Source organism: Propithecus coquereli, unplaced genomic scaffold (genome assembly GCF_000956105.1).
Source record: "Propithecus coquereli isolate 6110/MARCELLA unplaced genomic scaffold, Pcoq_1.0 Scaffold280, whole genome shotgun sequence".
NCBI lineage: Eukaryota > Metazoa > Chordata > Mammalia > Primates > Indriidae > Propithecus > Propithecus coquereli.
Window position 1 is genome coordinate 3,065,921 of NW_012148397.1, and position 16,281 is coordinate 3,082,201.

General features: G+C 41.3%; 1 protein-coding gene across 3 annotated transcripts in view; it reads left to right on the plus strand.

Moving 5' to 3' along the window:
• Nucleotides 1-16,281, plus strand: part of CDH13 (cadherin 13) — a 977,229-nt gene that overhangs the window by 427,140 nt on the left and 533,808 nt on the right. For 2 of the 3 annotated variants that reach the window (XM_012648206.1, XM_012648205.1), the window contains one exon: nt 3,462-3,578. The exons of the other annotated variant lie outside the window; for it this stretch is intronic. In XM_012648206.1, coding sequence (XP_012503660.1) covers nt 3,462-3,578 — 117 coding nt within the window. The remainder of the gene's footprint in view (nt 1-3,461; nt 3,579-16,281) is intronic. 3 annotated transcript variants of the gene reach the window in all.

A 16,281-nucleotide genomic window follows, 5' to 3' on the forward strand; every position in this document is an offset into this window, starting at 1 on the left:
CAGCTTCTCCATTCCTTCCAGCTACTCTTGTACGTAGGTGACCGTGACATCTCTTGTTCCTCTCTCACTCCTCAATGCAACTCCGTATTTGCCCTCTGGGACCTCTGTGGCATGCCCCACAGGACCCTCACAGTCAGCGGACCTAGTGTACCCCCATCTTGCCCAGAACTGATTTTTCCTCTCTGCTCACTTGGTAATGGCAACGTTAGAAGGCAGAGAATCCTAACACAGATCTCGTTTACCATGGTGTTCAGTTGTCTCCCACGCCCTGCTCTTCTGCCTTCGAGAAACATCTCTTGCATTGGCCACATTCTGTTTATGTCTTGTTTTTCCCTGAGGTTATAGCCATAGCCTGGTGCCTTCAGAGACTTCACACAATGGATTGACAGATAAAACACACACACAAACACACACACACACACACACACACACACACACACACACTCAGTGGTACATTAGCATGGTTATACACATGTACGGTATATAGACAACGGTCAAATCAGATATGATGGCTCCTACATGGTCCCAGTCACACACAGGCACGTGGCTTAGGAGCACACAGCCAAACTCATTAGCACAGACCTGAGCGAAGGTGGACATGGACACGAATATAGAGGCAGACACTCGCTGACCAACACATGGACTATGAGTATACACAGAAATCACAGACAAAAACAGAAGCAGAGCCATGGACCTAGAAACTCAAAGTCATGAACAAATATTCACTGAGATTCCTCCTGATGTAAGGCAGAAGTTGAGAGTCAGAAGAAGCAGGATGTCCTGACACCAGAATTTCTTTAAGATGTGCCCCATGGCGGGGTCAGAGAGTCACATGCACATAGAGGTATCTCTACCATTAGTCGTCTCCACCCTGCCCTGCCTTATCCATTCCAGACGCTGTTTCCAAGGCTCAGAGCCTCCTGCTTCTTTTCTTGGGCACTTTAGATTCAGGGGTAACACAGTTGTGCTTGTGGCTGCACTTCTGGGATGCTGTAAGGGTCAGGGAAACGGACGAGCAGCTCAGGGCTCGATTAGCTGGTGGGCTGGGAGGACACCAGAGCAGGGAATGGGGACGCAGGGACCTGACCGCTCTGCGCTCCCATGGAAACACAGCAAGTGCTTTATTACAAACTATGAAAGGTTTGTTATTGATGACATAGTGCTTTTTTTTCATTACTGCGGACGTGTTTGCACATATGCCGTCATAATGCACTGAGCTCTATGTTTGCTCTGCGATAGAGCCTAATTACCAATACCTTACATTCGTGTAAGACTTTAAATCTTTTCAAAGTGCTTTCCTAGACCATTCTCTCGTCTGAAGCTCGAGATGTTTTTTATTGTGAGTGAGATTCATATAATGCACACATTTTACATATTTTCTATTCTTTTGCCATCCCTAAATAAACCAACAGAATCTTCACACAGGTTAGACATCACTTTTGTATAAATATAATCCACTCTGTTATTGTCTTCTCCTTGTCCTAGCTCTCTTTCTCTCTGCTGTTTTGTGGGTTCGGTTTCTTTTGGATTGTTGGTTGGGTTTTTTGTTTGCTTGTTTGTTATACCCTTCTTTCTTTTTCTTCTTACTGATTTATATATATGTATACACAGACTCCAGTTTTCTGTCTTTGCCTGCATATTGAGTCTTTTGTCTTCCTAGAAAACAGTCTTTTATTTTGACTCTACCATTGAGATTTTGATATTTTTCTATGATCAATATAGTGTATATAAAGTAGAATGCATCTAATATGGTATTCTATATATCCCTACATTGTTTGTCTGAAATATTCTCTCTGCTAGCTAGATGAAGTTAACAGCTCTTATGTAACCGCTCTGAACTTTCTTCCCTGGTGAAGGCAGGATAAAATTTATTTACTTGGGAGGTTTGTTGCAAATATTAGAGCTGACACATATATAGTGCCTAGCACATTGGTAATATATTGTCATTACAGTAGTTTGTGGTAGTGATGGGGAAGGCAGCGGAGCAATGATGACAGTGATTGGAACACGGTCTTCATGACTGCCTTATTGGTAACGGCCTAAGAGTGTCTCCTGCTAATGGGCCCAGATTTAACCTTGTCTTTACTGTTGAGCATTTGTGTTGTTTTCATTTTTCCCTTTATAAATCATGTCTTACTAAACTTCTTCTTGTATGCAGTTTTATTCTTCTTTTGAATTTAGCATCTGGATGCATTCCTAAGAGCTAAATTACAGAGTAAAGGGATATGTACATTTGTAAGGCTCTTGATAAATATTGCCTAATTGCTTACCACAAGGGTGCTATCAGTTTATACTCCCACCAAAATCAAGAGAAAAACTGTTTACAGAAGCTTTCAAAATCTTAGCTTGTTTCCTTTTGATTTTTCTTATGTAAATTTTCCTGTAAAACTATAACACACACACAAACATACACACACACTCACTCTTTTATGGGGCCATGGGGCTAAAAATGGTATGGAACTATCATTTATCACGTGATTTTGATGGGAACCTGTTATCAACTTTAAAGATGCTTAGTTCTGATGATACAGAAGATAATTTTAATTAGTATGTGGCATTAAAGAAGATTGGTTTACATGTTGAAAATGATAATCTGTTTTCAATTCTTTCAGTCCTCTGATCAGATCAAGGAGAAAGCCTCAGTTCGGTGTTTACACCCCTTAAACACATCTCTAACCTTTTCTTACCTTTTAAAAAGAGGAAATTTCTTCTTTATAGGCAACAGTTTTTAGCTTGAATTTAATAACATCATTTGGTCTCCAGTATGTACATTTTTATGTTTTCTATCTTTTTTCATAAAGTGATACTGGTGCTTTATTTAAAATAATGATACAAAGTTTTCATTTTGAACACATTTGTTTAATTAAAAATGTGAGTTACAGATAGAACAAAAACCCTGACAGTGTTACTCCAATGATTGAAATTGGGATGTATTACTTGGAGAATGCATTCCAACAGCTGCCCCAGAATACATGTTCCTTAGAAAAAACATTAATTACAAGGCTCCGTGATGCCTGACATAGTTTGGAGCTTTGCGACTGGCCCTTCATCCCTATTTATTTGTGACTGTAAGGGCCTTGCATTCGTCCATGAATCAAATTGCTTTCATATCCAGTGTATTCTCTGGGTTCCTGACCAAGTGAGTAATCTACTTGCTTGTAGGTTAAGAACAGTAATACACAAGCAAGCACTGAAGGATGTATAAATCAAGAGTGACATTGTCAATAGAGTGATTCAGAAGATGGGATTAAATAGCTTAATGATAGTCATTGTGAATCACAGTGTCAGCTTTTGTATAATTCTAATGATGTACTTGGTAATGCTAATGAGGTTTGATAGAATAAAATTAACAATGTCCAAACAGCTGTATGCTTTCACAACAAAGGAACTGTATCTCAGAGCAGACTGATACATCCTTTCCATGGGAGATTTTAGTCAACTTATTTTGTTTTCTCTTTTAGGATATATTTAAATTTGCAAGAACTTCTCCCGTCCCAAGACAAAAGAGGTCCATTGTGGTATCTCCCATTTTAATTCCAGAGAATCAGAGACAACCTTTCCCAAGAGATGTTGGCAAGGTAAGTCAGACAAAGGACAAATGACAAAAGCATGTTTTTATTAAGAGTTGGGCACACATAAGGTTAGCTGACTGTGACCATCTTGGTAACCAACTGGAATTGGTCTTAATTCCTTTAAAAGTCCAAATGATTTTATCATGAAAAGAGTTTTGAAAGATCATCCAACAACAACAAAAAAAGGAACATGGAAAAAACAATAACAGCTTTCAATATCATGATTTGGAGATCAGTGTGGTATATGATGCTGAAGTTATGCAGGAAGATGTCATTGGTTAAGAAATAGACCCATTGCTTTTACAGATTCTATCCAGGAGATCAGCTAGATAGGGCCTCCTAGGATAGAAGTATGTTGATATGTGGTCTTTATTGATATCCTGTTTTTCAAATATCAGTCCAGGAATAGCACTGGGTTAGCTTTCTAAAGACTAAACCAGATCAAGGAAACTAAATCATACTAACCAGATCCAGAAAACACTGTCAGATGAATCAGAACAACAGCTTTTCCAGGAAGAAATAGTCATTGTTAAATGGGCCAAAATACTGATATTGCCTTATCAATATATTCTCTTCCTATAGTAAGGTCAACAAGGAGAATAAAATTTTGCCAACTTGTATTTTTTGGTGAACCTGGAATTTGAACAATGGTGGTTAATTGAATGATCTTAATGGCTGGTGCTATTGGACTATTAATTAATTCATTAAGTAAATATGTAGTACCTGTTATATACTGGGCTTCAAGCTTGGGGCTGGGCAAATATAGCTGTGAATAAGCACACAATAGAGCTTATATTCTACTACGTAGACAGACAGTTCCAGAAGTAAATATGTAAACAAGAAAATGGCAGAGTGTGAAAACTACTGTGAAAAATAGAAACAGAGGGATGTGGAAAAAGAGCAAATGGCAGGGTCATAGGCTGGAGGGAGGAGGTAATCTTTGCACAGATGGCTGGGGTGGCTGGTCAGAGTTATTAACATGTGAGGGGAGATGGGAAGGATGAGAAAGGCACAGCCATGGAAAGATCTGGGTAAACATTCTGGACAGAGGGAGCTTCACATGCAAAGGCCTGGAGGTGCAAAAGAGTGGAGCACATTGGAATAGCGGCATGCCTGGGTGGCTGCAACACAGTGAGCACAGTCTGGAAAGCCTTGAAGTCAGAGATGCCAGCCAGTCTTGGAGGCTGTGGTGAGGAGCAGGGATTTCATCATACAAGGAGCAAAGTCTGCCCAAGAGAGTGTGTGCTTTGAAAGACCCTTCTGGCTGCCTTGCAGAGAATGTTTTGTTGGAGCAGAGCAATAGAGAGGAGGTTTTGCTAGGAGTCTGGACAAGGTGGCATGAACTATTAAAGATCTATGTTTAATTGAAAATTAGAAGTAATAATTCAGTATCCTGGCAATCACTATATTTATTATTTTCAACTGCCCCTGTGCAAAAGATGCCTTTCTTTAAGCAAAATCTTTGCAGGAGTCTAAGATATGATACAAAAGGAAGCAGAGCTGCTCCAAGTGGACAACTCTGTCCTGTTAGACAGCCCTAGCCACTGTGATGGCCCTTGTCTAGACAGGATTCCTTAGAGCCAAGGATGCCACTTGTCAAGGGACCAGAGTCCCCACTTCTTCAAAGCTCTGCCCCAATTTCTGATGCATTCTTGTTTTTAGGTCCCCTTTAGGTAAGCTTGTGCTTCTCAGCTCTTACAATGCATGAGGATCACTAGAGACACTTAAAAATGCATATACCAGGTCTCCGCCCTGAGAAATTGATTCAACTGGCCAGGGAGCGTGGACCATGCATCAGCATTTTTTAAAAATCCCAGATGATTCTGATATACAGCCAGGGTTGAAGACCACTGGTCTAAACGAATCCTTCTCCAAGAGTGGCTATGGACCAGCAGCACCACCATTGCCTGGGAGTTTATAGAAATGTATATTTTCAGGCTCTTCCTCAAAACCACTGAACCAGAAACTCTTGGGTTGAGGCCAGGAATCTGTATTTTTATATACCTTCCAGGTAATTCTGATGCACCCTCAAGTGCACAGAGGGCTGGTCTAAAATGTGTTCTCCTCCCTGTCCTACCACTAACACATAATACTTTCTTTTCAGGATTGGAGTTGCAATTCCATTGATTAGGTTATAATAAGGGAGAGTATATATTCTGGTTGCCTGGAAAAATCCCAGTTTACAACTGTTGTCCTGGCATAATTATGATTAGCAACACCTTTCCTGCTTAAACATGTCCAGATTTGGGGACTAAATTATGTGTCCATCCTACAATTTTCTTCAATTTCACACATTTTCCCCCTGAATATATTGGGATACTTTTCACAAGCCTCTTCCCTTGAGCTACTGAATGAGTTAATAAGCATGCAGCTAACTAGTGACATTTTTCTGCATCGTTCATTACTTGTTACAGCCTCAAAAGGCAATTTTGTGTTCAAGCTGAGGAGTCTTCTCTTCTTTGCCCCTTATGTATTGCCCGCACTGGCTTTCAACCTAAATTCTCTATGAAACAACTGCTTTTCTAAGTGTAATAAGCTATGAATGACACAATGTGCAAGAATCTCCCAAACCTCGAGATGTTTGAGGGGTTTTTGTTTGTTTCTTTTTTCAGAATGCCTCACAAAAACTATTTGTTCATACTTCGTATGCCTTTGAAGGAACATGTTTTCCTTTTTGTGCCTGCTTGTTTTAATTCATTCATCTTACTCTTTTCTTTATATCTTTTATCATATCCTTATCAACTCCCCCATAGCTGACCAGCTGTATTCTGCAGAGCTGTAGGAGAGGATAGAGGCATCTTCAGTGAGTGCTGGGGAGGTGAGCAGAAGGGAAAGAGGACCACAGAGGCAGGACTCTGGCCTCCATGTATCACCGCTACCTAAGTCAGGGCACCTCTAATTTTATAAATATTGCCTAGTAGATTTTAGCACAGAATGCCATTTGCAGAAGAGGTTCTGTGGCTCTAAAAGTAAAAAGACACTTATCTTTCTTTGGCTTACCCCAGAAGTGAATCTTGAGGCAAGAATTCAAATGTAGCAAGTTCATTTAAGAGGTGAAGGAAGTAAGAAAGTGAGGTAGGGAAGGGAAGGCAATCAACTGAGGAGCTTGTTTATCAAGCCAGCTACCACTGTGGGTGACTGGATTGGAATTTCATGGGGAAACTATAAAAATGGCATGAAACACACTCTCAGCGTTGTCCCACCCACAGGGGAGGATGCTGGGTTACTTACCTACTTGCTGGGGTATTTATACACCCAGCAGACACTAGTTGAGGGCTGCATCCAGGGGTGAATGCCCAACACCCTTCTGAGCTTTGGAGGAGAGCCTTGAGGCCAAAGAGATGCTGTACAGCAGCTGTAAGTCTGCTGCTGAGCACACGGAGGATGAAGTCTAGGGATGGGGACAGGGGACTGATGGATTCTGCTCCATCACTAAAACTGGTATAAATGTTAATACTTTTGTGTTATTGGGTGGCTTTTCACTATCATTGTCTCATCCTCCTCTCCCACTTCATTTGCTGAGCTAACTTTCTTGCATCTTGTGCCTTTGAAGCCCACTCTACTTGCCCGTCCCCATTAATAAGTAGTCCCTGAATCCCAGGAGGGAAAATCTCTGAAATTCAACCCAATTCATATCAACAAGCATATATTCAGCATCTGCTATTTATAAGGCACGGTGCTAAGGGCTGGGAATTTAATGGCAAAGGAAACAGACAGGATCCTTGATCTCACAGGATTACGAAAGAGTGGCTCAGTGAGCAGTGTTGATATAGATATCAGCACATATTCATTATTTGCCCAGCACTGTGCTAAGCACTTTTCACCTATTATGTTCAATTCTCATAACAATCCCATGAGGATCATTTTCCAGCACGCCAATGAAGGTAATGAGACTCAGGGACAAAGTAACCTATCTGAAGTCACACAGCTGGTTAATAACACAGACATACTTTTGCTTTAGCCTTTGAGATTTCAAGTCTGTGTTCTTAACCAATATCCTCAGGAGCTACGAGCCCAATCTGAGAATACTCATCCATGGAATGAAATATCCTTGCTGATAATTGCTTTCTTTAAAACAGCATTAAAATTAAGTGTAATTCCTTGAAATGCACTAGAAAATAAGCTGGATAGAGGGGAAGATCAATAGATATAGGATAGATAATGATATGAGATAAAGGAATTATACTGAAATGTTAATGGTGGCATCTAGTTGGTAAATATATGGGTGCTTGCTACAAAATTCTTCCATGTTTTCTGTGCGTTTGGAAATTTCATAATAAAATGTTGGGAAAAAATAAGTTTAACTATTAATAAATATAAAATTATCATAAAAGATACAGGAGTTAGCATGCTGGCATAGAAACACTTTTTAATTTGTTTATCTTGCATTTCAAGAGAGTGAATGGAGACTAAGTACCTGTTTCTTGGTTTTTTTTTTTTTTTTCTTTTGTCGTAGTTTATTACAACCTGAATTCCTTTAAGGACAGGAGACCCATACACTAAAGGGTAAAGACATCAGCAGCAAGGTGCTGTGGCAAGTTTGCCCTCTGTGGAGGCTTTTTCTCCATTGGGTGTCCTGCCTTGCGGAATTGAATATCCACAGAAAGCCTTTGCAGGCAGCTCTAGAGATAAGACAAAGTCTTGACTGATATATAATTTATCTATCTGCCAAATAATTAATTAGTTGGTAAGTAGCTGAATTATTAGAAAGGGGGGGGGTGCTCTTCCGTCATAAGAAGAACCATATTACAAGCCTGACATTCTCTATCACTGCTGCTTGCTTAGCCAGCAGGTTGGGAGTACCGCGGGTGAGGGACCAACAAACACAGGAGACAACCTGACAGATCACGCCTCACCTTAGGAAAATGATTTGCCTCCTAATTTCTGGCTCTTTTCCATGACACCTTCTGTCCTAGAATCTCTCTCATTGTTTCTGAAGAAAATATAAAAAATAAATAAAAAACACCCAGTAGTGAACACAATTCCTCCTACCTGTGATTTCCTTCCCCTTCGTGAACTCTGCACAGCAAGAAAGAGCTGGGAGCGTGCGCCCTGGAGAGAAACGCGCAGTTCCCAACATTCGCTCCCCCCGCCCAATGTGTGACTATTTCAAAATTTGGGCCATAAATAATTTCTCAGTTTTACCAACTTTTGCTGATAAATATTTAATTGCATCTTTAAAGATTTTTGAGTTCTTGGGCCCGATTGATTGAGAGCAGGGGACTTTAAATCTGTGAGGCAGCAAGGAGGTCTTTGGGAGATGTATTTTATTCTCTTTTATATTAAGTTTGAAAGACAAGTCATTTATGAAATGCTTATTAGAAATTCTACTTTCATCACAGACCCTTTTCATCAAAACCAATGAAAGTACATTTTACTGAAAATCCTTTTTTTATGCCCCTATAAATTGGTAGAATGGGCATTTAGAAAGACATCTTTAACCCAAGATGGAAGAAATATATAACTGGACCATGTGCTCTTTGTAAAGGGAATCAACATAGATCATTAGGCCAAATCATGAAAACCACTGAACCAGGACTCTGCTTTGATTGTTTCATGAATGTAGGTCATACATGAGGATAATTTACGGCCATTCTGAAACATTCCTCAGAGTTCTGGGTATATAATTATTATTGGAGGTCTCCCCACATCCAGGTCTCCGTACCTCAGGTTTATGCCCACCTATGAAAATAGGTACCAAGGAGTCTGATGGCCTTGGAATTGAATTTTTCTTTTTTACTCCATTGAATAGTCATTTGCCTGATTGCGAGGACTCATCGGGGGGTGGGGGGGCCAAGTTGCAGCCTCAGAAGCTGAGCCAGAAAGCTGAACTGACCCCCCAGCCCTGCTGCATCTCTCCCTTCCACTGAAATGCGCACTCAGCATGATCGTGCCTCGCTCCATCGCTGTTGCTGATATATTTTATGTAATCACTACCAGCCCTCCGCCCCTTTCAAAATCCATCACTTTACATCCTTTTTACAAGTCTGTGTGTACTTTTCTCAGAAACTTACATATGTTTAATTTCCCCCTTTTAAGGCAACTGGCAGTTTTATTCAATATCTAAATGTTACCACAGGCTAAAGTAGAGGAGAGAAATTAGAATATAGAGGATTTAAGATGCCCAAAGTCTCAATGCTCAAAAATTATTCTTTTTGATTGTTTGTTTTGAGACAGAGTCTTTCTCTGTTGCCCTGAGTAGAGTGCCATGGCATCAGCCCAGCTCACAGCAACCTCAAACTCCTGGGCTGAAGTGATCCTCCTGCCTCAGCCTCCCAAGTAGCTGGGACTACAAGCGTGCACCACCACGCCTAGCTAATTTTTCTAATTTTAGTAGAGACGGGGTCTCACTCTTGCTCAGCCTGGTCTTGAACTCCTGACCTCAAGCAATCCTCCCACCTTGGCCTCCCAGAGTGCTAGGATTACAGGCATGAGCCACCACGCCCAGCCCCCAAAATTATGCTTGAGATGAATGAACATCAGAGTTTATTTCTACACGCAGCGACCAAGTTGTACATATACCTTTCCTGTTTCCATGTCTTTGAACTCTTCCTTCTTCCTGGGACACACCCTCTTCATCCTCACTCCACAGGAGCTGCCCATGCTCACATTCCAAGGCTGCACTATCCAATGGAACACTGACATCATCGCAGAAAGTTCTGTGATGACACTGTCCAATATGGCAGCCACTACCACATGCGGCTAGTGACCACTTAAAATGTGGCTAGTGTGATGGAGAAACTGGATCTTTTAAACTTTAATTAGTTTTAATTTAAACTTAAAAGGCAATACTTGATTCAATTATTGGAACAACTTGGCATGTGCATCTATGTCTTCAATTGTAAATTTTATTCTATATTCAGGATCAATATTTTTGCTGAAAATATGAAAATATAATGTCTAAATGGAGATGTCCTGTGAGTGTAACACGTACACTGGATTTCAAAAACTTAGCACACACACAAAAAAGAATGGAAAATATCTCATTAATGATCTTTATATTAACTTCATCTTGAAAATTTTTTGGATATATGGATATGATTACAATTAATCTCATGTGCTTCTTTTCACTTTTTAAAAAAAAATGGCTGCCAGAAACAATTTAAAATTATTTATATGGCTCACATTATATTTCTCTTGGACAGTGCTGATCTAACTGAAGCCTATTTCTGGTACAATCTCCCTGTAGAATTTTGTTTGATCTCCCTTTTATAAATTGTTTATGCCTCTTTGATAGCACTTAACACATTTTGAGCAGAAATATAGTTCATTTTGTTCTTTTGCATCTTCCCATTAACAATAATTCATCAGGTGTATGACCCAGTACAGGAGGTAACATATAGTAGGAACTCAAATACTCCTTGAGTTGAATTCTAGCCATATCTATGGCTGGTTGAATAAGCATTCACTGCTTACTGATTAATTAAAATGATCATAGCCCAGTTTGTTGTTAGAATAGAATTAACAGACCATTATATGATCAGTATGGATATTTCCAACAAATTTTAATTTTCTGCAATGGCAATGAGGCCACCAGATAAATTGGTTGGCAGTCAACCATCATGTCAGGTCATATAACCATCCTTAGCAGATCATAATAAATTTGATGTTGATGGATTGTGTGTGTGTGTGTGTGTGTGTATGTATAGAGAGAGAGAGAAAGAGAAGAGGGGGGAGAGAAAAGTGCATGCTTGTATTTCTAGATTTGCTCGTATATATGATGATTTTTTTTTTATTTCAGCATATTATAGGGGCACAGATGTTTAGGTTACATATGTTGCCCTTGCCTCCCCCTCCCCCCAAGTCCGAGTTTCAAATATGTCCATCCTTCGGGTGGTGCGCATTGCACTCTTTGTGTATGCATATACCTGTCCCCTCCCCCCTCCCCCCTGCCCAACATCCAATAGATGTTATTCTTATATGTGCAATTATGTGTTGATCAGTTAATACCAATTTGATGGTGAGTACATGTGGTGCTTGTCTTTCCATTCTTGGGATACCTCACTTAGTAGAATGCGTTCCAGCTCTATCCAGGAGTATACAATGATTTTTAATTCCAATTAAATGAAGACACTTAAAACTTTTATTTTTATTTGCAACCACCAAACTCAGTCAATTCTGACTTAGTTTTGCTAAGTCTAATAAAAGCTATATTCACCATTAGCAAGTGTTGTCCTCCTTCTGCAAATTTAATTAGTGATCAAATATAATTGAGTTGTTTTGGTTCTTTGCCAAACATAGATATGCAAAAATACCCTCCATGATATACATTCAGCAAGTGAAGGCATCTGAGCCTATGGAGGAAGCAGTATTTTTAACCCTGAGTTTATCGCCCTTTCAGTTCTCAATTTGAAAGTTTCCTAGAACTTTATTGTTATGTACACTTGGCCTCAAACTGAATTTATATTTAAATTATTTGTGAATATTAAAGAATCTGGCATTTCAGCTTGAATTGGCATCCTAAACTTAGAAGTGTTGAAGAATTTTCAAATTCAACTAGAATCTTCTGATACCTGATGAGTGTCCAGATGTAAGCTGAACATGGCTACCCCTGTTCTGTTGAGATCTTATGACAACCTTCTAAAGTAGGCAGTACTGTACTCATTTCTCAGATGAGGAAACTGAAATTGAGAGATTAAGTAGCTTGTCCAAGGTAGCCCAGTTAAAGAATAGTAATGCCGAGACCCAACCCCAAGACTTTTCAGTGCCAATTAGCGATGTATCCACCAGAGCATATGTGAATGCTTAAAGTTCCCGTGGGTCTTTGCCGTTTGCATAGCTCACTCACATGAATTGACATTTGATTCTTACACATACCCTGGGAAATCACTGCTATGTCCCCATCGTACAACAGAGGCTCAGAAGCATCACACAGGAGGGATCCATTCACCGTACAAACTGAGTTGTATAAGTTCTCTCTGGGTTACCACCTGCAATGCAATAAGGCTCTGGATGGATTTCAAAACAGCAAATGGCATGGATGAGGGACTAGCCTTTATTGGAGGAAGAGTAAACATACGAGCTGGGGTGAGCCGGAGATAAGAAGCAGAGCTCGTCATTCCCTGTCACCCACAGAGAGCTAAGCCAGGGGAGGGGTTCTGCTCCCACAATTCTCTCTTCTGAGTCTAACAGCTTTGGTACAAACTTGTCAGCGGATGGATAATCAAACTCCAGGGACGTCTGGCAGCCTGAATGCAGGCACCCACACTGAGAGGAGTTGTCAGACCCCAGCACTCAGATGCTTTGGGCAGTGGTATGTCGGTAAACTGGCTCTCTGGGGTGGGGAGCCCTGATTTGGAGTGTTTGCCACTTCTGTGGCATAACTACTACCATAGTGGCCAATTTCAAGCTACCAACTTGCAAAATTCCTGAATATTTAGCAATGGACTTTCATGAAGCATTAAGAGTTGGTTCCGGCACATCACCTGCCTTTGGGCCCATGAAATGTGACACTGGAAGGGGTCAGGGCACGCTGGCCCCAGGGCAGCTGTGCTTGAGTGGAGCCCTCCAGCTTGGAGGAGCGGTTTACCTACCCACCTGTCCTCCCCAGGTTTTAGCTTGTTTCTTGCCAAGTTGAGCACCGAGGATCATTTTTGGACAACTCTGCTTGTTGCAGAGCATTAGGTAACTTGTCCAAGGCCACACAGCCAGTGCGCAGTGAAAGCAGAGCTTGCACCCTTGCTCTCCAGCTCTGCCACACTTCTCTTTGCGCAGAAATCCCGAGTCAGTCTCCTGAGCCTGACAAGTTCCGGGGCAATTGTCCCAGTTCTACCTGGACAATGAAGAAGGAAGAGAGAAAATCCTCCATGAAGTGAGGAGCAATGAAGTTAACCTCACAAACATTTATTTGATGTGCACGTCTGCACACTGAATCAAGGCCAGAGGTCATGTCTTAGCTTAACAAATAGACAACATGTTGACAAGCAGGAAGCGGCTTTCTTCTCTGCCAAGGAAAGCCACTGTCTTGCTTCAGACAACACATTTTCTCTCGATATCTCTGCTGACAACCCTGTTCAAAGGGAGCCACAAGGAACAAAAGTGAAAGCAGAAGAAGCCAACTTGGGGGTAATTAAGGGACATCACTGCCCATTATTCTCCACGATGAGGCCACAGCTGACTCAGTCCATCAGGGCAGTGAAGGAGTGGGCCCAGGGCACAGTGGGGATAGACAGGCCCTTTCATGGACCGATTATGAGTCCCAGTTTTCAAGAGGATTGGAGCAGAACTGGATAGAGACAGAAACAGGTCAATAGAGGGTTTTTTGAAAAGGGGAAGGGATGAATGATGAACTCCTTTATTTCCTTTTCCAGCTTGGAACCAGCTGTGCCTCCTCCATAGGGATCATGGGGAAGAAATGTGGTATGAGGCTGGGTTGCTGGGAATAAGGCCTTCCAGGCATCTGGGCTCGGCCCACCTCTGTAACCAGTAATGGAGGAAACACAAAAACCCTTTGTGGAAAGTTTAAATGTTCTATGGGTGTTTTATTAAAGACACTGATGCTTCTTGTTGCATTGGGTGGTTTGGATCAAGAGATGAAGAAAGCCTCAGTTGACACCTCTTGAGCAGGCAAACACACTTTCTAGGCTGAAAAATTGGGTCTCATTCATTCAGAAATATTTATTGAGCAACTACTATGTGCCAGGCACTGCACTGGCTACAGCTCATGGGTCCCCCTCAAAGAATGCCCATACTGGGGAGAGAAGACTATGAATAGGCAGATGAGTTCTGCGATGGGGTGCTATAGGATCCCAGAGAAGGCAAGGAGGCAGAGAAAGTCATTCCCAAGAGGATTCCTGAATGATGCCTAAGAGTAGGCAAGGCGAAGTCAGGATGGGAAGAGAGGGAGTTCTCCAGGCAGTGGGAAGAGTGTTATCCATCCTCTAGAGGCAAGAGAGGATGGAGGATCAGGAGAGCTGAGGATAACTGAGTATGGCCGCAGTAAGAGGAGGGGATTGTCACACATAAAATTAGAGAAATAACAAAGGGCTAGAAGAGAACCATAAAAACTACTTTAGGGAGTTTGGACCTTGTTCTACAGATGACAGAGGGTTATACACTGGGGAATGGCATGATCAGATTTGCAGTTTAGGAAGATTAGTCTGGTTATGGTGGGTGACACCTGAAGGTTGAGAAAATTAGGAGCAGGGGAGAACAGCATGGAGGCTGTGACAGGGGTGGAGGCGGGTGATGAGGTGCGGGGCTCCTGGGCAGGGAGGAGGCAGGAGGACAGCTGGGAGGACACAGAGTCGAGAGCTTCTGTGGCAGATACCAGTTAGCATGGGTGGGAGAGGGGACAGTGGGGAGTGGGGAAGTAGGGGAGGGTCCCTCTTAGCTGGAGGTATTACGCTTCCATCGGATGCTGAAGAAAGTCACCCTCGCAGGTGTTACTTTGGATGGAGGGTTTAGCTGTGGGTAGGTACACCATGAAACTAAAGGAACTATTTTATCCACCTACTTAAAATGTACTGTGCCGAGGCTGCTATTCTCCTCTTCTTTGCAATAAGAGAACTCTTCCCAGAGGCGACAGGTCCACCTGCATGTTATGTGCTATCTGGAGGTGGGCGAACAGATTAGACAGAGAGCTGTTCTTTTAGGGATGGATTCATTTTGCACCGGTGACAGGCTTGTGGGAACACCAGAGTGTCAGACATCCCTTCCCCGTATCTTCCCAGGTTTGAACACAAACCCTGACTGATCCATGCCTAGGGATTTTACTTTAGTCCTTCCTGGCAGCGAATTTGAAATCTTTCTTTTTTTTTTTTTCTGCCAGCTCAGAAATGTGTAACAGCTGTGTTCACTGTTGGCCTTCTAGCCTCAAATTTATTCTAAATACATTTCTTCTTAGTAATTTCTTCTTTGAATGCTGATGTTCGGCTGTGCATTAGTATACACAATTCACATGCTCTGTGTTGCCCAATTTTTAGTTCATTTATTTGACAACTTGAAATTCCTCACAAGTGGTGCTTTTATTTTGTTATTTGCATCTGGAAATCATTCCTAACATGCCATGGAATAAATCTGTCTTTTCTTTTTGTTACATAACTTTTTTTTCTTATTATAAGAGTAATACATGTTCATTGTAGAAAGTTTAGAGAAAAACATACATTTAAAAATAATAATATAAAAATCTCCCCAAGTCCCACCACTTGAGATAACCACTGTAGACATCCCAGGGCTTTGGCTCTTCACTTGTTAATATAAAATGCATATAAAACTGTGAAGACAGATTCAAGCCCCAACCCCCCACAGGTCTGGATCCCACACTCCAGGTGGCCCTGAGATTTAACATCCTAACAGTCCCCCTAACAGTGCTGCTGAAGCTCGCAGTTCTATGTCCCACACTTTGACACCCATACCCGCCCATGAACATCTAGTATCATTGATTTTTCACTCACCAATATCTCAGAAACATGTTTCGTGTCCTCCAATGTCTTTCTTCAACGTCATTTTGAAAGGCTACCTGGTATGGGGATTAATAAAAATACTTTCTCCTTTGTCATATCTGTTACTGTTAAATGGATAAAATGATGGACTTGGTAGAAGAAAGAAGATATTTGAGAAAGTCTCAGAAATTTAAATGTAATATATGTGTATATATTTATACGTATATAACTCACATTATGTAACATGTTATGCAAAGTACATATTTGTGTTGTGGGGTGAACTTCCTATATTTAGCTTTGTGAAGAGAATGGTTCCTTACAGGTAA